This window comes from Metopolophium dirhodum, chromosome 2 (assembly GCF_019925205.1).
Source record: "Metopolophium dirhodum isolate CAU chromosome 2, ASM1992520v1, whole genome shotgun sequence".
NCBI classification, from domain to species: Eukaryota; Metazoa; Arthropoda; class Insecta; order Hemiptera; family Aphididae; genus Metopolophium; species Metopolophium dirhodum.
Window position 1 is genome coordinate 29748941 of NC_083561.1, and position 24256 is coordinate 29773196.

The 24256-nt window shown below is 27.9% G+C and overlaps 1 protein-coding gene and 1 pseudogene across 1 annotated transcript; one reads left to right on the forward strand and one right to left on the reverse strand.

Moving 5' to 3' along the window:
• Window positions 1–8742: 8742 nt before the first annotated feature.
• On the forward strand, window positions 8743–9536 carry LOC132939437 (beta-galactosidase 1-like). The gene is made up of 3 exons (XM_061006596.1): window positions 8743–8758; window positions 8816–8953; window positions 9241–9536. The coding sequence occupies exons 2-3, from the start codon at window positions 8831–8833 to the stop codon at window positions 9439–9441; spliced, it is 324 nt and encodes a 107-aa protein (XP_060862579.1). The 5' UTR covers window positions 8743–8758; window positions 8816–8830; the 3' UTR covers window positions 9442–9536.
• Window positions 9537–9653: 117 nt separating this feature from the next.
• On the reverse strand, window positions 9654–13544 carry LOC132938871 (uncharacterized; annotated as a pseudogene).
• Window positions 13545–24256: the final 10712 nt, after the last annotated feature.

Sequence of the window (24256 nt, forward strand, 5' to 3'; positions counted from 1 at the left end):
TTGACTTGAAAATTGATAACTTGGTGCCCAATGAATTCTTTAATGAACTAAATATTTTGAATAGTTTTTTCTGTTTATGTTTCGGGACATTTTAGATTGAACTTCGTTATGTGTGTTTCTACTGTAAACTTTTTTCCAAATTTCTTTTATGTTTTCTAAAATCAATTTTCCTGCGGGCGCCAACATCTCCCTTCAATTTTTTTTTTTATGATTTTAACTCTAGCCAAATTTTGTAAACATTGTCAATCTGGTACCCTTTGAATAATTCTTTATTGAACTAAATATTTTGAATAGTTTTTTCTGTTTAAGTTTCGGGACATTTTAGTTTGAACTTCGTAATGTGTATTCCCACAATATAATTTATATAAATTTTTTTTTGTATTCTAAAATGCATTTGCCGGCGGGCCCCATCACTTTCCTTCAATTTTTTTTTATAATTTTAACTCTAGCCGAATTTTTTAAACATTGATAACCTTATAATCCTTCTTTAATGAACTAAATATTTTGAATAGTTTTTTTCGCTTAAAATTCTGGGCATATTAGTTTGACCTTCGTTATGTGTATTTCTACTGTAAACTTTTTTCCAAATTTCTTTTATGTTATCTAAAATCAATTTGCCTGCGGGTGCCAACATCTCCCTTCAATTTTTTTTTTATGATTTTAACTCTAGATAATTTTTTTAAACATTGTCAATCTGGTGCCCCATGAATAATCCTTCATTAATAAACTAAATATTTTGAATATTTTTTTCTGTTTAAGATTTTGGAGATATTAGTTTTATGTTTGTAATGTGTATTCCCACAATATAATTTATATAAATTTTTTTTTGTATTCTAAAATGCATTTGCCGGCGGGCCCCATTACTTTCCTTCAATTTTTTTTTATAATTTTAACTCTAGCCGAATTTTTTAAACATTGATAACCTTATAATCCTTCTTTAATGAACTAAATATTTTGAATAGTTTTTTTTGCTTAAAATTCTGGGCATTTTAGTTTGTACTTTGTAATGAGTATTCATACAGTAAAATCTATTTGCCTGCGGTCGCCAACACCTCCCTTTAATTTTTTTTTTTTAGTACTGTAACTCTAGTTGAATATTTTGTATTGACTTGAAAATTGATAACTTGGTGCCCCATGAATAATCATTCTTTTATGAAATTAATATTTTGAATAGTTTTTTCTAAATTTTTTACCAAATGTTTTTTTTGTTTTCTAAAATCAATTTGCCCGCGGGCGCCAACATCTCCCTTCAATTTTTTTTTTTATGATTTTATCTCTAGATAATTTTTTTAAACATTGTCAATCTGGTGCCCCATGAATAATCCTTCATTAATAAACTAAATATTTTGAATATTTTTTTCTGTTTAAGATTTTGGAGATATTAGTTTTATGTTTGTAATGTGTATTCCCACAATATAATTTATATAAATTTTTTTTTGTATTCTAAAATGCATTTGCCGGCGGGCCCCATCACTTTCCTTCAATTTTTTTTTATAATTTTAACTCTAGCCGAATTTTTTAAACATTGATAACCTTATAATCCTTCTTTAATGAACTAAATATTTTGAATAGTTTTTTTTGCTTAAAATTCTGGGCATTTTAGTTTGTACTTTGTAATGAGTATTCATACAGTAAAATCTATTTGCTGCGGGCGCCAACACCTCCCTTCAATTTTTTTTTTTTAGTACTGTAACTCTAGTTGAATATTTTGTATTGACTTGAAAATTGATAACTTGGTGCCCCATGAATAATCATTCTTTTATGAACTAAATATTTTGAATAGTTTTTTCTGTTTATGTTTCGGGACATATTAGTTTGACCTTCGTTATGTGTATTTCTACTGTAAACTTTTTTCCAAATTTCTTTTATGTTATCTAAAATCAATTTGCCTGCGGGTGCCAACATCTCCCTTCAATTTTTTTTTTATGATTTTAACTCTAGATAATTTTTTTAAACATTGTCAATCTGGTGCCCCATGAATAATCCTTCATTAATAAACTAAATATTTTGAATATTTTTTTCTGTTTAAGATTTTGGAGATATTAGTTTTATGTTTGTAATGTGTATTCCCACAATATAATTTATATAAATTTTTTTTTGTATTCTAAAATGCATTTGCCGGCGGGCCCCATTACTTTCCTTCAATTTTTTTTTATAATTTTAACTCTAGCCGAATTTTTTAAACATTGATAACCTTATAATCCTTCTTTAATGAACTAAATATTTTGAATAGTTTTTTTTTGCTTAAAATTCTGGGCATTTTAGTTTGTACTTTGTAATGAGTATTCATACAGTAAAATCTATTTGCCTGCGGTCGCCAACACCTCCCTTCAATTTTTTTTTTTTAGTACTGTAACTCTAGTTGAATATTTTGTATTGACTTGAAAATTGATAACTTGGTGCCCCATGAATAATCATTCTTTTATGAACTAAATATTTTGAATAGTTTTTTCTGTTTATGTTTCGGGACATATTAGTTTGACCTTCGTTATGTGTATTTCTACTGTAAACTTTTTTCCAAATTTCTTTTATGTTATCTAAAATCAATTTGCCTGCGGGTGCCAACATCTCCCTTCAATTTTTTTTTTATGATTTTAACTCTAGATAATTTTTTTAAACATTGTCAATCTGGTGCCCCATGAATAATCCTTCATTAATAAACTAAATATTTTGAATATTTTTTTCTGTTTAAGATTTTGGAGATATTAGTTTTATGTTTGTAATGTGTATTCCCACAATATAATTTATATAAATTTTTTTTTGTATTCTAAAATGCATTTGCCGGCGGGCCCCATTACTTTCCTTCAATTTTTTTTTATAATTTTAACTCTAGCCGAATTTTTTAAACATTGATAACCTTATAATCCTTCTTTAATGAACTAAATATTTTGAATAGTTTTTTTTGCTTAAAATTCTGGGCATTTTAGTTTGTACTTTGTAATGAGTATTCATACAGTAAAATCTATTTGCTGCGGGCGCCAACACCTCCCTTCAATTTTTTTTTTTTAGTACTGTAACTCTAGTTGAATATTTTGTATTGACTTGAAAATTGATAACTTGGTGCCCCATGAATAATCATTCTTTTATGAACTAAATATTTTGAATAGTTTTTTCTGTTTATGTTTCGGGACATATTAGTTTGACCTTCGTTATGTGTATTTCTACTGTAAACTTTTTTCCAAATTTCTTTTATGTTATCTAAAATCAATTTGCCTGCGGGTGCCAACATCTCCCTTCAATTTTTTTTTTATGATTTTAACTCTAGATAATTTTTTTAAACATTGTCAATCTGGTGCCCCATGAATAATCCTTCATTAATAAACTAAATATTTTGAATATTTTTTTCTGTTTAAGATTTTGGAGATATTAGTTTTATGTTTGTAATGTGTATTCCCACAATATAATTTATATAAATTTTTTTTTGTATTCTAAAATGCATTTGCCGGCGGGCCCCATTACTTTCCTTCAATTTTTTTTTATAATTTTAACTCTAGCCGAATTTTTTAAACATTGATAACCTTATAATCCTTCTTTAATGAACTAAATATTTTGAATAGTTTTTTTTGCTTAAAATTTTGGGCATTTTAGTTTGTACTTTGTAATGAGTATTCATACTGTAAAATCTATTTGCCTGCGGGCGCCAACACCTCCCTTCAATTTTTTTTTTTTTTATGATTTTAACTCTAGCCAAATTTTTTAAACATTGGCAATCTGGTACCTTTTGATTAATTCATTAAGATCTAAATATTTTGAATAATTTTTTCTAAATTTTTTACCAAATTTTTTTTTTGTTTTCTAAAATCAATTTGCCCGCGGGCGCCAACATCTCCCTTCAATTTTTTTTTTTATGATTTTAACTCTAGATAATTTTTTTAAACATTGTCAATCTGGTGCCCCATGAATAATCCTTCATTAATAAACTAAATATTTTGAATATTTTTTTCTGTTTAAGATTTTGGAGATATTAGTTTTATGTTTGTAATGTGTATTCCCACAATATAATTTATATAAATTTTTTTTGTATTCTTAATTGCAATTGCCGGCGGGCACCAACACCTTCCTTCAATTTTTTTTTATAATTTAACTTTAGCCGAATATTTTAAACATTGATAACCTGGTGCCATACGAATAATCCTTCTTTAATGAACTAAATATTTTGATTAGTTTTTTTTGCTTAAAATTTTGGGCATTTTAGTTTGTACTTTGTAATGAGTATTCATACTGTAAAATCTATTTGCCTGCGGGCGCCAACACCTCCCTTCAATTTTTTTTTTTATGATTTTAACTCTAGCCAAATTTTTTAAACATTGGCAATCTGGTACCTTTTGATTAATTCATTAAGATCTAAATATTTTGAATAATTTTTTCTAAATTTTTTTCCCAATTTTTTTTTGGTTTTATAAAATGCATTTGCCCGCAGGCTCCAACACCCTCCTTCAATTTTTTTTGTTAGTTATGTAACTTTAGTTGAATATTTTGTATTGACTTGAATATTGATAACCTGGTGCCCTATGAATTAATCATTAATAATTAATCCTAATCCTTCTTTAATGAACTAAATATTTTGAATAGTTTTTTCTGTTTAAGATTCTGAGCATTTTAGGTTGTATTTCGTAATGTGTATTCATACAGTAAATTTTTTATAAATATCCCGTATAGGTACTGAGTATAATACTATAATATATAAGTTCTATGGATTTATCATAGTAATTCGCCGACGAATTTCGTCAATTGACGATGGCCATAGATATCATAAAATATATTATTTACTATGATAAATCCATAGAACTTATATATTATAGTATTATACTCAGTACCTATACGGGATATTTATAAAAATTTTACTGTATGAATACACATTACGAAATACAACCTAAAATGCTCAGAATCTTAAACAGAAAAAACTATTCATTTACTATTAGTAAATAATATATTTTATAATATATATGGCAATCGTCAATAATTGTCGAAATTCGTCGGCGACGGTTAACAATTCTAATAATTTCAGCAAACACTATTGTATTATAAATATTTAATTTCAGTGAACTAAAAAATAATATAGGCCACAAATATAAATGGACAGTTTGTTAAACCGGATAAGTTGTAACACAAACTCGCAAATTTCGTTATGATCAGGTTGTTTTCATAAAATATTTCGATACTTTCAAGTTTCAGCTCATCGGTCGATCTGAGTGAGATGATTAGATGAAGATAGCTGTTTCTTCGGCGATGGCGGCACTCTAGCTAGGTTTCCCCGGAAGAGTCGATGCTTACGTGTAAGTTTGTTTTCATATTATTACCAACTATTTTACATTTACTTTTTAGACTTAAATTAAATATTTATTTCCACGGAAAATCTGTTAACTATGTGACGTATAGAAGCATTTAAAAGTTTAATCCCAAAAGCGCAATGCATAAAATACGCGAGACCGTCTTCGTTTCACCACGCCAAGTTTAATACGCAACTTTTGCATGTTATACTATACGCCGGGTATCACCTTAGGTTTGCGCGAAGTATTTAAAACAATATAATGTTGAATATATTATACACCTCATATATTTTATTAGCATACTTGCACCTGTTTTAGTGTAGTTTATACCCTAGATGGCTATAGATATAGGTATTAAATGTCTTGTAATTATATATTTTACTATAATTATAAATTTCATTATAATATAATATAACAATACACATTAAATTAAATTAGTTGTTATCAAGACAGACAGTCTTAAAACAAACTCTTTTCTTGAAGATTTCAAAACGGATTATGCTTTAAAAACTTGCACAGTTGTCTTACGTAGGTAGCAGTCAGTTGCTAGATCAACCAGTGTGATATAAAATAGGAATTATTCTTGTTTTAGATTAGCAGACAGTAAAAATGCTTAGATTTTCTTCAACAGTATCTTTTCTGAGAGGAAATTCCGAAAGTGAATCTAGTTGGTACTTTGGAGTGGTCAGGTATAGGTCCCGGTAGTTTTCAAAAGCACCGTGAAAAACAAAAGAAAAATTAAGGAAAAACTGGAAATTTCACGCAAAAATTATGAAATTTTGGTTTTTGGTGCATCTCTAAAGCAAATTACCGTGATACATGAAATTTTTACTGAATTTTCTTTCAAAGCATTTCCTATACACCATAACATTTTCCAAATATTTTGACTTATTTTGAGCGGTTAACAGACATTTTCAGTTTCCACTTTTTTTTTCTATAAATACCATTACAATTTTATTTGTTGGTTAAAAAAGCTTGGAAATTTAATAGAAGGTTCCTACTATATTGATTTAAAGGCTAATGAAAAAAATAAAAAATCCAGTCACAATTTTTTTTTTATAAGCATTTAAAGTTCAAATATTGACAAAATACGTAAAAATGACGAAAATTTGCAAATTATTTTGAGTAGGAAATTTATAAAAATGTTTTTATTTAAATCTAAGTTTAGACAATGTTATACAACATCTCTAATAACTCATAAGATTGTCTATATTTATTAAAAAAAAAAATGTTTACAAGCAAATCAAATTACATTTTTATGAGCTAGTGGTTTTACAATGGTGTTTATTTATTTTTTTTATATACTGTATACAAAATTTTTACCAGATAGAGTGCTTCGATTTCGACATATTGTACCTTATATTTTAGCAAATTGGATCAAGATGGTACTTTAGAGAGGTCATTTTTCGATTTCCTCAATAATTATTTAATGCCACGGGAAAAACTACTGACAAATTACGAAAAATCGCTTAAAATGGGATTTTAATTTCTAACGATTTGTTTATCACCGTAGCAACGAATAAAAAATTATAATATTATAATATTAATTCTACTTGTAACCTACTGTACAGCCGAGCAACATTCACTTACCCGTTTTTTTTTTGTAATTGTCAATAAAATTTTATTTGTTCGGTAAAAATGCCTGAAAATTTAATACAAGGCTCCCGATATATTGTTACAATGGCAGTTGAAAAATATTAAAAATAAATAGACACAATTTTTTTTATAAGTATTTTAAGTTCAAATTTTGACAAAATTTAATTATTATTTTGGTAGTTAAAAATGTATACAATTTTCAACTTTTATAGCTAAGGATTGAAAATGTAAAACAAGGTTCCACGTAAAAAGGTTATAATAAATAAATTACTTTATTCACAAAAATATCATCAAATATAGGTATATACTTAGTAGGTATTATACTAATATCATAGGCTGACTTGACCGTCTTCGCTCAGAATCGTTTTTCTTATACAATGATATTATATCATTGAATTCAAATTGAACACCATTCATTACAGTGATTCGCTTGTAACTTACTGTACAGCAGAGCGACATCCACTTAACCGCTTTTTTTTTAAATTAAATTTTTAATTTTAATATAATCCGTGATAATAGTCTGTATATTATAAATTAAAATAGTACAGTTATTTATAAATTCCGACAATAGATTAGTGGTTAAAATATAATTTTCAAATTGTATAGAATTGAGGAAAATTTGAAAAACCGGTACTTGTTCCGTTAAGGTATAATTAAATTAATCCTAATGTGATATTTAAATTAATGTTAAAGATCATTTTAAGGTATTAGTGTTATAAAACAGTCAATACTTATCCCTTTAGTCACAATGTGGTAAATCCTAGTTTTTGCATTTTTCGGAACGTTATTGACTTAGTGACAAAATAGTGATAAAAGTTGAAAGTAAGCAGTACTAAGCAGTTTTAATAAGCAAAGTTAATAACTTGAATCATAATATGATGTTTCAGATCAAAATTATATTTTAATACCCCATTAAAAACCGAACAGGAATTTAACAAGTAATAACTAATAACAAGTAAGTATATATAATAATTTTTGTTTTTGTATTTTCACAATTCCACATTTATTTGTTCTTATACAGTGTTAGAAATTTTTTCAGAAATTATTTTTTTAATATTTTGGGAATTTTTTTTCTGATTGCCTGGTAGATATCTTTAATGTTCTATTGTCAATCAAGGATGAAAAAAATATATATAAATTTCATTAGGTAGAAAATGAGTATGGAAGTTATTATGCCTGCGATTCTGAGTATAAATTATGGATACGTGATTGATTTAGGAGTTATATAGAAAATAAGGTTGTGCTTTTTACAATTGATGGATGTGGTCAGTCATACTTTGACTGTGGCGTTATTCCAGAAGTTAACGCAACTGTAGATTTTGGAATTTCATCAAACGGTTAGTATTTACAAAAAGTCAAAGTATTTGATTTGGTGTGTGAAAAAATAAAAAAATATCATAAAAACACTGAGAGACGTGCCAATTTTATAAAATATTAAATTTATTGCAGATTTGAATTATAGTTTATTTTTATATGTTTGTTCTAGCTTCCCAATGTTTTGACTTCATGAGAAAGGTTCAAAAAGTAGGTTCACTAGTGAACTCAGAGTTATATCCCGGTTGGTTAACTCATTGGCAAGAATCAGAATCTATAGTAAATCCCATCGATGTTGTAAAACAAATGAAAGTAATGTTGGCAATGAATGCTTCGTTTAGCTTTTATATATTTCACGGAGGTACAAATTTTGGATTCACATCGGCATATTTGAAAAGGTTGCTCAACGTATTAAACCAGTGATCAGTGATGTTCCTTTACCGTTTGAGGACTTAAGATATTAACTCTGGTTTAGTAATATATGAAACAACATTAACAGATGATCAAAAAAATGTTGAAAATCCAGTAAACCTAACTGTGAACACGGTTAGAGATCGAGCAATCATTACCTGGATCAAGTAGAGTTACATTGCAGTTATAGTTTTAGAAACATGGGTGTTCAAATTTTTTTTTAGGTACAAGTGGGTACTATGAATTGGTTGAAAGCTAATACTACAATAAGCTTAAACATTAACCGTACTGTTCAAAACCTAAGCATTTTAATTGAGAATCAGGGAAGGATTAATTTTGGAGACTTTATTGAAGATAGGAAGGTAATAATAGCTGACAATAAATTATTTTATTCATGGTCTGAGACTGAAATAGTATAATTTATAATAGTATACTATAGTATAATATAATGCTTACCAGTTACCATAGAAGTTAATATTTGATAAATTGTATACAGACTGGCGACTGGTTACATTACCTTTTTAGAAACAAAAGTGGTAATATTTACAATCACTGAAGCAGATTGTATTATATTTATTTTAACTACCAACTGAGTATAATTACTGAATTAAAATATTGTATGTAAAATAATACTAATTATATTTTCTAGGGAATTTTTGATCAAGTGATTCTCGGAAATAAAATATTAAGCCCTTGGAAAATGACTGCATATCCTTTGAATGATACATCATGGATTTCTTCAATCAAATCAGTTGAAAACGTCAACAGTGTTAAATTACCAGCATTTTATAAAACACAGTTTACATTACCAGTGTGTCATTCTATAAAACCATCCATTGACAAGCAATAATTTATTCACAGTTCATAACATCAAGTAGATAGGGCCCAGCTAGGATACCTACATAATTCAGAAAATTAAAACATATTCCCAGACAACAAAATAAAGTTTAGAGAAGTTTCAAAAACATTTGAAATATAGAACGTGTAATGTTCTAATAAAATTTCAACGTAGTGTTACTAATATCACTGGAATGTTATAATAATTTTTTGTCGTCCTTTTTTGTCCGCCTTTTAAATGTTACAATAAAGCTATATGTTTAATATATAATGGAATGCAGATTTTAAATAAAACAAAGCTTTAATGCAATTATAGTACCTAATATATTGTTTATTATTTATTAATTCATATTTATTAAAGAACACAATTTATAGTTTGTTATTTTTTTCAACTGCTTTGTTCAGAAGCCTAAATTTAGAGTGATTGAGCCAGTTTGCTAATGGGTCATTAAAATCTTTATTGATCTTATCTTTGTATTTTTGATGGATTCTTAATGCATCTAAAACAAATAAAACATAAATAAAGTTAATACAAATAAAATGTCCACCACAAAAAGTAACATTATAATATTTATTACTAGGGCTCGGACTGGAATGCAAATACCTTTGTTTATGATAATAGAAAAATAATTTTTATATCAAAATGTGTTTAATTTAATTTCTAATAATGGATGAATTTTTTTTTTTGCTTTTTTACTTATAAATGCCTTTTTTAAATTTTTAAATTTTAATAGGTCTGACAGTTTTTATATATGTATAAACTGTACAAATCGATAAGACTTTATTGTGATGATTACACATTGTCGATGTTATGTTTAAAATTATTTTAATGTGTTATACTATTAGCAATACTTCTTGATATTACCTAATACTTTATTGAGTGTGGCAAGTTAATTTAAAGTTTAAAGGTCTCCACACACTGCAGTGGTGGCGGTGAATTGCTGCAGGACACATTTCACCGCTCACCGCGGCGGTAAAGCCAAGACAATAGAATTTAACGACACCACTACCACTGCAGGGGACCTTAAGAAAGATGAAACTACCTACAGGCAGTGTTGAGTTGTATCTAGATACATTTATCTAGATAATTTATCTAGATGAAAATTAAGTACCTTTATCTTATCTAGATGAATAAATTATATAATATCTAATTGGTATCTAAGATTTAAGTTATGGAAATCTACATAAATATCTAGATAAATCTCGTTTTATAATGCACGTTTTTCATTTAGTCATTTTCCATCAAATATTATAATAATATGATACTACGCAAGTATGTTTAATGACGATTCATTATTATCGAATTAACAATAGCACCCGTACGCCGACCGCAGACGCTGTCGAGGTCGTATATCAATACAAGCTGTTATACCCCACGATAATATTATCCCGTCGATCAGTAAATAATGTGGAAAAAACTAAAAATAGTTCTCGACCAGCAAGAATACACACGCACATCTATTTTGTATTGACAATACCAATTCCCAATTGGATGTTATAAATAATAATATTTGTACTATAATTTAATTTCTTTACCAGATACTAGTCAGTAGTCACTACTCAGTACTCACTAGACTATACTTTGGTCAGTCGTGGTCACACTTATTTAATCAATTAGATAATTGACTGACTAGTGGCTACTACTATTGCGACTCCCTATACAGCACAGACTGATGAGTGTTGATTAATTTCATTGTTATTTACAACTTCGTTTCTTAAACTTTCTTGTTCTTTTCAAGTTTTTTTTGTTTACTACCAATATGGATCGTTTTTTAAGTATAACGTCTTCAACGCCCAATAAAAGAATTTGTCTAGAAAATGACGATGACCCACCTCCACCTGCTGTTGATGTTCCTGCAAAATATATTTACCCATAAAGCTTTTATTATTTGAGCTCCAAATGTCCGCAGTTGTACAAATATAATTATGATTTTGTATTAAATCTGTTATCATTTGCGCATATAATGCATATCTTGATTTCAATTGAGCTTTGATTTGAATTATGTTTGGTAAAATAGAAGTATCTTTAATGCCAGTAAGTCCCATGATTAATTCTCGAAAGCTACGTTTTTCGCATGTAATCAGAGGTCTCATTTCATTAATTATGTAAAAAATTATTATTATTAATTATTAGGTATTTAAATATTTTATATGTATATTTATTCATTAGATAATATATTTTTGACACTAGACACCTTGAAACGAGCCTTCCTGGTTTGCATCCCTTAAAAAATTACTCAACCAAGAATCCAATAACATGTCAAGCATTAATACAAATTAACTATTGTAAGATATAAATCTAGATGAAAAAATTTTATCTACATATTTATCTAGATAAAAATTGAATATTCTATCTTGATATTAATCTAGATATTGATTTAGCTAGTAATCTAATATTTATCTAGATGTTATTTTTGCTATCTGAACTCAACACTGCCTACAGGTACTACCTATCAATATAGATTAATAAATATATGTCCGTTTAATCATTTTACCACAAATACTTTTCTTTTTGCTTCTCACATTTTAAGTGCTTTTATTGTTTAAACTGCCTTCATATCAAAGCTCTATTTAATACCGTAACATAACATAACTAATTTTCAAGAATATAAGGCTTATTATGGTAGCTTATAAAAATTATCTGACATTTACTCTGTATTTAAACAATCAATAATAATATAATCTTATTTTAAGGTAAATAATTAATAATTATGTTGGTCTAATTTTCAATTTATTAGTAGTGTATTTTAAAACATAAATATTTTATAAATTATGTTCATAATACTAGACTTGAATTAAAAGCTCATTAATATTATATTAATAGTGCCAATTTTAAACAAGAGTTTTAGCATATTATGTATTTTGGGATGTAGCTTATTTATATCATCATTAACCTAATAAGTAATAACCTAATAAATAAGGTCAATTTTAAACTATGATACTAACTACAGGCTATAGTACCTAAAAGTATCAAAAGTATTATTATTAATAAAGAAATCATTTTAAGTTAAGTACTCACCTATGAATAGTTGATAAACAGGCAATTCTGAGAAGTTTTTTTTCTTCTTTTTTCCCAGAAGAGAATACTCGGTTAAAACATCATCAATAAACATACGTCCCATAAGTCGTCTCACGCTATCACCAACATCTTTTGTACCCACGACTAATGATAACTTGGAAACCTAAATAAAATTGAACTAACATTTTTACAGCTGCTTCAACAAATAATAGTTTATAAATTTACCATATTTAATCAAAATTGTTTATCAGACTTAATTTTATTGTTAAGTAACTGTAAATCTTCTTCATTAGTAATTGGGAAGAAATTGTCTAAACTACATCCATTCTCATACTGCATAGCTATTTCTGTAGCTCTTGATTGTCCAAAGTTATTAATAAATCTTTCCAACACCATATAGCTTGAATTCACAGGTGAATGTATCGCAGAAATTTCATGCTTAACTTTAGTTAAGGAACTGACAACAACATTTTTGAATGCTAGAAAATAGACAAATTAATTTATAATAATCTACTTATTTACCATTGCCGTAGCTGGTGTATAAGTAGAAAAAATTTAAATATTGAAAACATATTTTTATTTGCCAAGAAATTAATATTATTTATAAAAAATGTTAAATGTATGAAAAATACAAGATCAGTTAGACCACAATACCTATCCACCAACCGATCTACGCACTCATAATATGAAAAACATGTCATAATTATAAACACATACATGACGTATATTTGAATGTATGCCACTGCCTAGCTACCATTACAATTTACAAATAAAATATGAATGAAGTTGTATTATTATAACGATGACTAATTGATACATTCAATATAGATGAACGATTTGACCCTATAATTAAGCAAAAAACAAATTAAAAATCATTTAGGAAATACAGATTTAATTTATATTTTACCTTGGGACTCAACAGTTGGAAATAAAACTCTTTTTATAGGACGAGTTAATGGTGTAGGGTTTGAACGTTGAGATAATGGTGAAGTGTTTGAACGATGAGATACAGCAGGTGATGGCAAATTTATATATTCAATAAATGGTTGTTTTGGAGGCATAGAAGACATAATAGATGGACTAGTTTCTTCAACCAAAATAAAAAATTTTTTTAGATTTTTTGGTTACAGAATAATCTATTTACGTGAAACTTTGTTTTCAATTTTCAAACCTTAGCTATAAAAGTTGAAATATAATTTTTCAATTTTAAAGTTCATAAATTGTGCCTATTTATTTTAAAAAATATCACCTGTTATTGTAACAATATATCAGGAGCCTTTTATTAAATGTTCATGCTTTTTGACCCCACTACTAAAACTTTATTGACATTTATAGAAAATAAAACTAAAAAAAATGGAAACTGAAAATGCCCACAAACAGCAAAACAAGTCAAAATATTTTGGTGGTGTATAGAAAATGCTATTATAAACAATCAGGGGAAATTGCATGTACCTTAGCTATCTACGATCATTTGACTTAAAGTTACACCAAAAACTAAAATTGATTTTGTTAAAACGTGATATTATTGGTAGGTTAAATGTCTATTTTATAATAGATCAATAGCCAATAGATTACCTATAAATCACATTTTTTTATTTAAATCCCGGTAGTCGAGTTTTGGACAAGTACCTACATAGGTAACTTATAATAATTCATATTGTAATTTAATTAGGAAGCAAAAAAATATAACTTCTCAAACACTGTGTCTAGAGGAACTGGTGGGATAATGCATTCGAATAATAAAATGTCTATAAACTTGCGGACCAGTTTCGCACAGTTAAATTTGGCATGCGAACTATAACTGAAATAGATAACCAGAATAGGTACATTGCTGATCACAAAGTACTTTCTGTAAAAGTGCATACGATTTAATATTTATTAATAGACTGTATAGATACTTAGTATAATATAAAGTTCTATGGATTTATCATAGTAAATAATATATTTTATAATATCTATGGCAATCGTCAATTGTCGACATTCGTCGGCGACGATAAACAATTTTAATAATTTCAGTGAACAAATAAGTAATAAGCCATCGATATAGACCGACAGTTATGAGCCGTATACATTATAATGTAAGTTTTAACACAAACTCACACATTTCGTTATGATCAGGTATTCAGGTTATTTTCATAAAATATTTTGATACTTTCAAGTTTCAGTTCAGAGCGAGATGAAGATGGATAAAGATAGTTTCTTCGGCGGCGGCGGCACTCTAGGTAGGTTTCACCGGAAGAGTCGATGCTTACGCGTAAGTTTGTTTTCATATTATTACTATTTTTCATTTACTTTTTAGGCTTAAATTAAATATTTATTGCCACGGACAATCTGTTAACTGGGTTACGTAGAAGCATTTATAAGTTTAATCCCAAAAGCGCAATATATAAAATACGCGAGACCGTCTTCGTAAAAATAATTAAAAAACATTTTGTGAAAGGAACAAGATTACTGCTAATATTTAAGTTTTAGTTATTATTAACAAATAAATACAAATAATAGATATCCTAATAGCTTTTTACTATTAACATTATTCAGTGTAAATATAGTTTCTGATCGACTTACCTATAAATAAGTACCTTCTATAAAATAATTATTCATATCAAATAATCCTAACAATTAAATGCAAGGATTCTCATAAATTGATCTTACAGCAGCCTTAAAACACCAAAAATATATTTACACAGACCACAAGAAAAAATAATTGAAAATATTAAAAAAATAAAGAACACATCATTATAAAATTAATACAGTCATCGATCCGCCCAGAATCTAAAATTATAGACTTAGAGTTTTTGAAATCTAGTTGGTATTATGGTACTTGATGAATTTACTGTAAACGTTTATGGCTTTATGTTAACTCTAAAATCCAGTAATCACCTTTTTATTTAATAATTCATAAAATACAATATGCTCTTATAAACATTTTCTTGTGCTTCTGATATCTATTCACCACCTTAATCAATAATTAAATTGATAAACTAAAATAATAATTTAAATAATACCTATATCATATTATTATAATTCAAATTCAAAATTATAAACTATTTTGATTTTATTGTCATATCAAATTTAAATAAACAAATTGGTCCTTAACACGGAAGTCTTTGATATAAAAAGTTGCATTATATTATATCCGTGGATTCATCATATTAACGTACCTAGTATAAAATCTTTATCATTTATTTATTTATCTATGGCAAATCTCAAAGTCGTTGCAGAAGACACAGTCGATTAAAAATTCTAAAATTTCAATAAGCAAAGAAAATATGAGCAAAAAACTTACTGCGTTTCGTATAATTTTATTTTTCATAAATTACAATATTCTAAGTTCTGTAATCTGGAGCGTTTCCTCATGGGCGTCGCAGTTCACACACGTCACGGATTCCGCCGAAAAAGTCGATAATTAAAGTAAGTTTGTTTTAATATTCTTTTGGGGCTTAAATTTACTTTTAAGACTTAAAACAAATATTTAATGTCACGAAAAATGTGCTATCCAAATGTTGTATGCGCATATTTTAGTTCCGAACCAGAAATGTATAAAATACGCGAGATATAAACGTCGTCGTCGTTTTTCCAGTCCCTGTTCGTAGAATAATTATAATTAATAGGTGCATACCTTTATAGGGTACTCAATATATATAAATATATATATATATGTTTTGGTTTAATTTATAGAAATATATGTTATTGCTTATAACTGATAATAGTCATAAGATACAATTTTAATTAATAACTGGTAATTTTTTTTTCCAAATACAACGTTATTATAAGTTATAGCCTATAGGTAACTATTAATTTAGTGTCACATACTTAACTTCTATTGTTCACCTAATATCTATATTCTAAATCATAGGGATTAGGGACGTATAACCAAGTACACATAAAAGTAATATTCACGGAATGGTCAACTGCAGCCTATCCTGACGTGTGCGCAGTGCGCACTTATGAATAATGTATTTACTCATATACTCGTATAGGTATATAAATATACCTATATATAAATAGTGTAATACTACATACACGAATGTGTTACCTTTTATGTTCCTAAAAGTTCAACAGTTATTATTAAATTTATTTATTTTTTACATAATATAGGTAGGTTACATTACAAGACTCTAATTAAAATCACTTTTATTTAAATTTTTTCGAACACAATGTTTCAAAAATATTAATAATTAATGTATAATTTATTGGTATAGTATTAAATAAATTAATGAAATAGAACAAACACACATACTATAATTATTAGTTATAATAATATATCCATGGATAAATTATTAAAATACAAAACGAGCAAACGAAAAACGATTCTGAGCAAAGACATCGTTAACTAATAAATAATATTGAGATTAAAGTAATTTATTTTACTATTAGGCATTAGTACCTACAATATAGTAAGTTAAAGTCATTTTTGCTCAAAAAATTACATTTGAAAGTGTATATATGTTATATACACATAAATTATAATAATAATATACTCTAAAAGTTTCATAAATCCGCGAATACCTACTATTTTTAAATTACAACAAAATAACTATAATCGTTCTTCTTGGTTTTAATATGTTATTTCGTCCAAATTTTAACTTATAATATCGGTAAAAAGTAACTGTGTTTATAATAGATTTTTTGGTTACAATATGAACCTGCAGGGGCGGACTGAGCCGGCGGGATACTGGGAACTTTCAGGTGGGCCGCTATTCAAAAATGATTTGTTATTGCTATATATGGCTGATTTTTTAACATGCACAATTTCAAGTGTTCATAACCTCCTATGCTACTCTAAGGAGAAGTGACACAATTTCGTAAGAGAGGAGGCGTGAAAATGTTTAAAAAAAAACACGAATTTATTTAGTTATTTTGTTATTTAGGTAATACATATTAATTAATAGGTATTTCTTAAATTCTCTTTATTATTTTATTTGAAACATTATTTTTAAGTATTGGGATCAATAAAACTATTTTTTATTTAATCTTATATCAATTAGAATTTATTAATAAACTAAGTAATAAATAAATGGTTACCAAGTAAAAAAACCGTTATCTATATTGTAAATTTGAATTCAATTTACCGCATAGAAACTAATAAATGTTTTTTTGAAGATAATGTAAAAATATCCATCATCCATCGGTTAGGACCATATATATATTTTCTATGATTAGGACGGTTAGGTTATAATTATAAATAATCTATGGCAAATGACAATCGTCTGAGACGAACAGCGATTCCAATACGTACTCACATATTTCGTTCCATTCTGGTTATGAGCTAGGTGCCTATTTTTTTAAATATCATTAATCTCAATACTTCCAGACTGAACTTTTGGATCGAAGATATGCATTTTCCTTGGCGGAGATGCACAGCTCTGACACTAGACAATATTATACACTCGAAGGGAACGCGTTTCGCCGGAAGAATAAATAATAACGTAAGTATTGTCCTACTACTGTGTTGACGCGGTAGACCTAATGTAAATATTTATTGTCAGACAAACTTATATACCCACTAGACGTAGAGTAGTTTTTAAAATCCAGTTGTTATAGGTGTACAAAAATTAGTATATTACGAAAAATACCTTAATTCTGGTAGTCGAGTAATGGACAAGTACCTACGTAACTTATAATTCATATCGTAATTTAATTACTAAAGACATATAATTTCCCCAACAGTGTCTAGGGCCGATGGCAGCAGAATGCATTATAGAATGTCTATCAACTTGTGGTCTAGTATATGGTTAAAATTGGCATGCGACCAACAACTGGGGGCTTGTTCTGGAAAATTTAAATGATCTAATAAGGTTCATCTCATTATTTGAATTAAATTAATTTTTGAGCGATTGTTGTGTTAATCAATTTTTTAATTTATTTCATTCAACACACTCGTCTCAGTTTTCTAGTACCTCTGGATTTTTAGATTCCGTCACGGGGTATGTGTTTTCTTATTTCTCAGTAGGTTTTTTTTTTATTATTGTTAATTGATCAAAGGTTGTATTGCCCGAAATTTTTCAATATTTGTATTGTAATTATACTGGTATAACACTATTCCGGCTATCAATAAAGTCGTGTTAAAAATTAGAAAATTGGGAGGTATGATATTTTTTTAAGTAATTCTTTCGAGTAGGGAATTCGCTCAATGATATTTAAATATTTTCACCGATAATCAAGTACGATTACTTGTAGGTAACTAGAGACTGGGTGAATAGGAGTTAGGTAGTGTGTAATATGGCGAAGATAAGGAAATGGGTCAACAGGATTTCAGAATGTTTGGTGTATGAAAGGGAAAGATGAAAAAGAAATGTAAGGTTAGGGTAGGTAAGTGGAGTGAGGGTAGCAGATATGAGAATAATAAGTTAGGTGTTAAGGTACAAAAGAGGATAGAATAAGAAATTAATTAATTAAGGGTAGTGTAGGTTAGTGTACATATTGTAGTGAAAACAAGAGAGAATAGGTTTAGGTGGTTCGGTCACTGTATGATAAGAGATAGTGAGAGTGGCTATAGAAGTTAGTTAATTTAGGTGGGAAATGAAGGGCGAGAAGACTGAAGAAGAGATGGATAGACAGAATACCGATCATATGGAGGTGTGGAATGAGAGTGGCTGAACCTGTATATAGCTGTGAGAGACGGGGGAAGAAAAAGTGTAAAGGTAGAATAGTTATGTTAACAATGCTGAATACGTAGGAAAAGATCTTGAATTGCAAAGGCCACTAGCTTCAACTAACCATAGGTTTACTAACTAACCTTCTTATGACTCATTAGGACACTTTTCAGAATAAAAAGATCCTGAGTTAAAGGTTGCCGAACTTAAGTGTTTGATTATCAAGTTTATCCTATGTTGACACCATGGATAGTCCACGCCTATTTGAAATACATTTAAGGCCGCGTTCCCGGAGGGGAAGGCAATTGAGGCTCCTTTATATTGATAGTCGATACTCGATATGAGTATACTTTATTTGGCCTCAATTGTTCCCCTCGAAGGACGAAGACTGCTGATAAGACCATTATGTCCTATCCATATCTTTATTATCTATGATGGAGCCATACCCAGCTCACTCGTGTTGGTGGTTGGGATGTCAGCGCACTATTTGTTTTCCATCTTTGACCCACGCGTAGCATACCAAATGTACGATTAAAGAACACTAAAATGATTGTGCGTGGGTCGGAGAGAGAACTAAATGGTGTGCTAAAAATCTGACATCCTCTTAAGTGTTAAATATTTGCCTGCATGTATGCACTAAAAACAGGCAAATATATGCACTGAAATATTCAAAAATATTCAAAATAATAAAATATTCAAAAAAATACTGAATGAAAACGTTTTTATTAAAATTTTTTTAAATTAATAAATAATAATTCAAATTGGTTTACAAAAAAAATTCTTAATTTACACACTTGGTAGGTAGCTAACGGATGAACCGAAAATATAAAAACATTTTAAGAAAATATGCATAAATACGAAGAAATCATGAAAACATGCAATATATTATATATATATTAACTAACCAGAAAAAAACGCATATTGGTAACAGTGTTGTAATAATAGGGATCTCCCCAAAAAAATACGTACTAATAGTTCAAACAAATCATAAAAGCCAACCTTAATAAATATTAATTTATGAAAAAGTATATTAAAAAGCATTATTATTATAAATGAAATAAAACTATCAACTATGGACCGTGACAAAATATAGGTATTTCTATATTCTTAGCTCCATAATTTCTGTTAAAATATTAGGAAAATGTATTAAATACCGTAAAAGTGCTAAATTTGAGCTATAACTTAAAATATTATATTCATAACAAATTATAATAGAAGGTTAGGTACTGTTATTCCACATACTTATTATAGTTTAATTTAACTACAACATTCTAGTAGAGTCTGATAAAATTTGGTTCCACGACTTTGATCATACAAACTTTAAATACTAAACTATGGGTCTGAAATTTAGTATATATAGATCTAAATAATCCAAAACCTATAATATTGCTTCAAAATATAAAAATAAAGTGTCTTGTATTGTAGTAGGTAGGTAACTATCAAAAAAAAAAACTAAAAAAATCATACTTGAAATCTATGTATAATATACGTATATTGTAATAAACGTTCAAATGTTTACTATAGTACATTATAAAAAATTAACTTAAGTTCAATATAATACATTATAACAGGTGTTCAAATAAACATTTCATACCACACATTTTGTTAATTCACACAGTCTCTCTTCAATTTTGAATTTTTCTTCAAATTATCTACAAAACATAAAAGTTTAGTAAATAGGAAGACTTGATTAAGTATTTAATCATTTATCTAAAAGAGATGTGCCGGGTCGCCACATTACTATATCGAGGGGCCATGGTGCAAGTGTCGTCCATAAATATCATAACATATATTATATTAGAAATACAAACTTAATATTCCACTAACAGTAAATATTGTAAAAAAATATTACGTAATGTACTATACTCATATTATATTATGATTGTATTATAGTTACAAACTCTTGAATTAAGAGTTATGTTTGAGGATTTAATTAATTTCCTAAAAGGAAATGCCTCAAGGTTGCCTCAGTAGGTTAGGTTTACTATAATTATTACTAATTATACAAAATACTGAAAATTAATGAAATCACAAATATTAGTACAATAGAGAGACTGTGCATTGATTTACAAATTTGTCTTAAATTTACTTTTTGCATAGAGAATATGAAGGTGGGCTGGGCTCTTAATATCAGTGTATGGGGGACAGGTCTGGGATTTCATATTATCATTAATAGAGACTCGTTAATCGCTTTTATGTGCTTCAAGTTGTTTACACGAGTGAGCTGGGTATGGCTCCATCATAGATAATATAGATATAACATAATGGATAGGACATAATAGTATATGGTAATAGTCTTACCAGCGGTCTTCGAGGGGAATTAAGGTGTCAACAATCTAAGGATCAACTTGATAATCAATCACTTATAAGTTCGGCAACCTGCAACTCAGGAACTTTTTATTCAAAGTGTCCTAATGTAATTAGTCATAAGAAGGCTAGTTTGGTAAACTTAAGGTTAGTTGAAGCTATGGTAATGATAGACGACTACAATCACTGGTCGTGAGCTTTGCGATGATCTTTTCCTACTAACTATCAAGGTATTCGATATTGCAAACATAACAATGAAAGAAAATATTTAAATATTATTAATTTGGTTATGTTAGGTTAGGTTAGGATAGGACAGTAAATTAGACGTTAACTAATTATTATAGTTTTTAACACGGTCTTAAAGACTGTCAACTAGAGTTGTACCAGTATAGTTATTAAAAACTTAAATACAGCCAACATTAAATAATGATTTTTTTAACACAACAAATTATAAAATGTATTTTAAAATATAACAAAGTATAATTTTTTAGGATTTTATAAGGTTTTCAATACTTATGAGCTTTTGTAAATAGAAAATGTATAAAATCAATAATTTTAATTTAATATATAGTATTGTGTTTTATTATCCTACTGTCAAAGAATTCTCAGGGTTTTCTTTCCACATTTTTTTACATTGTACTAAATCTAATTTTTTTCCGCACATATTTACAAAGACTAAAACAGATATCTGATTATGTTTTTATTTGCATTTAGACTTTATAGTTTGTTATTTAATATTGACTGTAGACCCAGCCAAACACAATATTATTTTAAATTAAACATTATTTTATGTCCTTCATAAATTACAATCACATAATAGAGTCCGTGCAGGACATTTTTCTGATTTAATTTTTTTGCATCCTTTATAAATAAATTACATTCGTTTTTAAACATTTTCCAATACATATATAACTGTGATACACCTGTGATTGTAATAACTGTTCGTATTATTATAATGTAAACAACACCTAGTTTTTGGATTGTAGTTAATATGTATTGCAGTATTTAGCTTCCAGCGTATTCTTTTGTTTAGTGTTATTTCACACAGATTTTTTCAAACAATTTTTTTTTTCAATTCATTGAACTCTAGTAGATTTTTTTGTATAAATATTTTTCAAGATTAACCGGCTATACCTGGGAGTACGCTGAGTGGTAGTGTACTCCTAAAGCGTGTTTTCCACATTTTTTTAATTTGTTTTCTAAAATTAATTTGCCTGCAGGCTCCCTCCTTCAATTTTTTAATTCAATTGACTTTAAAATTGATAACTTCATTCAATAATCATTCTTTAAAGAACTTAATATTTTGAATAGTTTTTTCTAAATTTTTTCCAAATTTCTTTTTTGTTTTCTAAAATCAATTTGCCTGCGGGCGCCAACACCTCCCTTCAATTTTTTTTTTTTAGTACTGTAACTCAAGTTGAATATTTTGTATTGACTTGAAAATTGATAACTTGGTGCTCCATGAATTCTTTAATGAACTAAATATTTTAAATAGTTTTTTCTGTTTATGTTTCGGGACATTTTAGTTTGTACTTTGTAATGTGTATTCCTACAGTTACATTTATTCAAAATTTTTTTTTGGTTTTCTAAAATGCATTTGCCTGCGGGCGCCAACACCCTTCTTCAATTTTTTTTTAATACTCTGGGCATTTTAGTTTGTACTTTGTAATGTGTATTCCTGCAGTTATATTTTTTCAAAATTTTTTTCCAAATTTTTTTTTTGTTTTTTAAAATCTATTTGCCTGCGGGCGCCAACACCTCCCTTCAATTTTTTTTTTCGTACTGTAACTCTAGTTGAATATTTTGTATTGACTTGAAAATTGATAATTTGGAGCCCCATGAGTAATCATTCTTTAATGAACTAGATATTTTGATAATTTCTTCTGTTTAAGATTCGGGACATTTTAGTTTGAACTTTGTAATGTGTATTCCTACAGTTACATTTATTCAAAATTTTTTTTTGGTTTCCTAAAATGCATTTGCCTGCGCGCGCCAACACCCTTCTTCAATTTTTTTTTAATACTCTGGGCATTTTAGTTTGTACTTTGTAATGTGTATTTCTACAGCTACATTTATTCAAAATTTTTTTTTGGTTTCCTAAAATGTATTTGCCTGCGGGCGCTAACACCCTTCTTCAATTTTTTTTTAATACTGTGGGCATTTTAGTTTGAACTTTGAAATGTATTTTTCTTCTGTAAAATGTATTCAAAATTTTTTTTGTTTTCTAAAATGCATTTGCCTGCGGGCGCCAACACCCTCCTTCAATTTTTTTTTAGTATTATACTCTAGTTGAATATTTTGTATTGACTTGAAAATTGATAACTTGGAGCCCCATGAATTAATCATTCTTTAATGAATTAAATGTTTAGAATAGTTTTTTCTGTTTAAGATTCTGGGCATTTTAGTTTATACTTTGTAATGTGTATTCCTACAGTAACATTTATCCAACATTTTTTTTTGGTTTTTTAAAATGCATTTGCCTGCGGGCGCCAACACCTCCCTTCAATTTTTTTTTTTTAGTACTGTAACTCTAGTTGAATATTTTGTATTGACTTGAAAATTAATAACTTGGTTCCCTATGAATGATCATTCTTTAATGAATTAAATGTTTAGAATAGTTTTTTCTGTTTAAGATTCTGGGCATTTTAGTTTGTACTTTGTAATGTGTATTCCTACAGTTATATTTATTCAAAATTTTTTTTTGGTTTCCTAAAATGCATGTGCCTGCGGGCGCCAACACCCTTCTTCAATTTTTTTTTAATATTCTCGGCATTTTAGTTTGAACTTTGAAATGTATTTTTCTTCTCTAAAATGTATTCGAATTTTTTTTTTGTTTTCTAAAATGCATTTGCCTGCGGGCGCCAACATCCTCCTTCAATTTTTTTTTTAGTATTGTACTCTAGTTG

Coding starts and splice junctions, on each gene's coding strand:
- LOC132939437 (XM_061006596.1), top strand. CDS start 8,831: ATGAATTGGTTGAAAGCTAATACTACAATAAGCTTAAACATTAACCGT. Junction 8,954..9,240: donor ACTTTATTGAAGATAGGAAG/GTAATAATAGCT, acceptor TATATTTTCTAG/GGAATTTTTGATCAAGTGAT.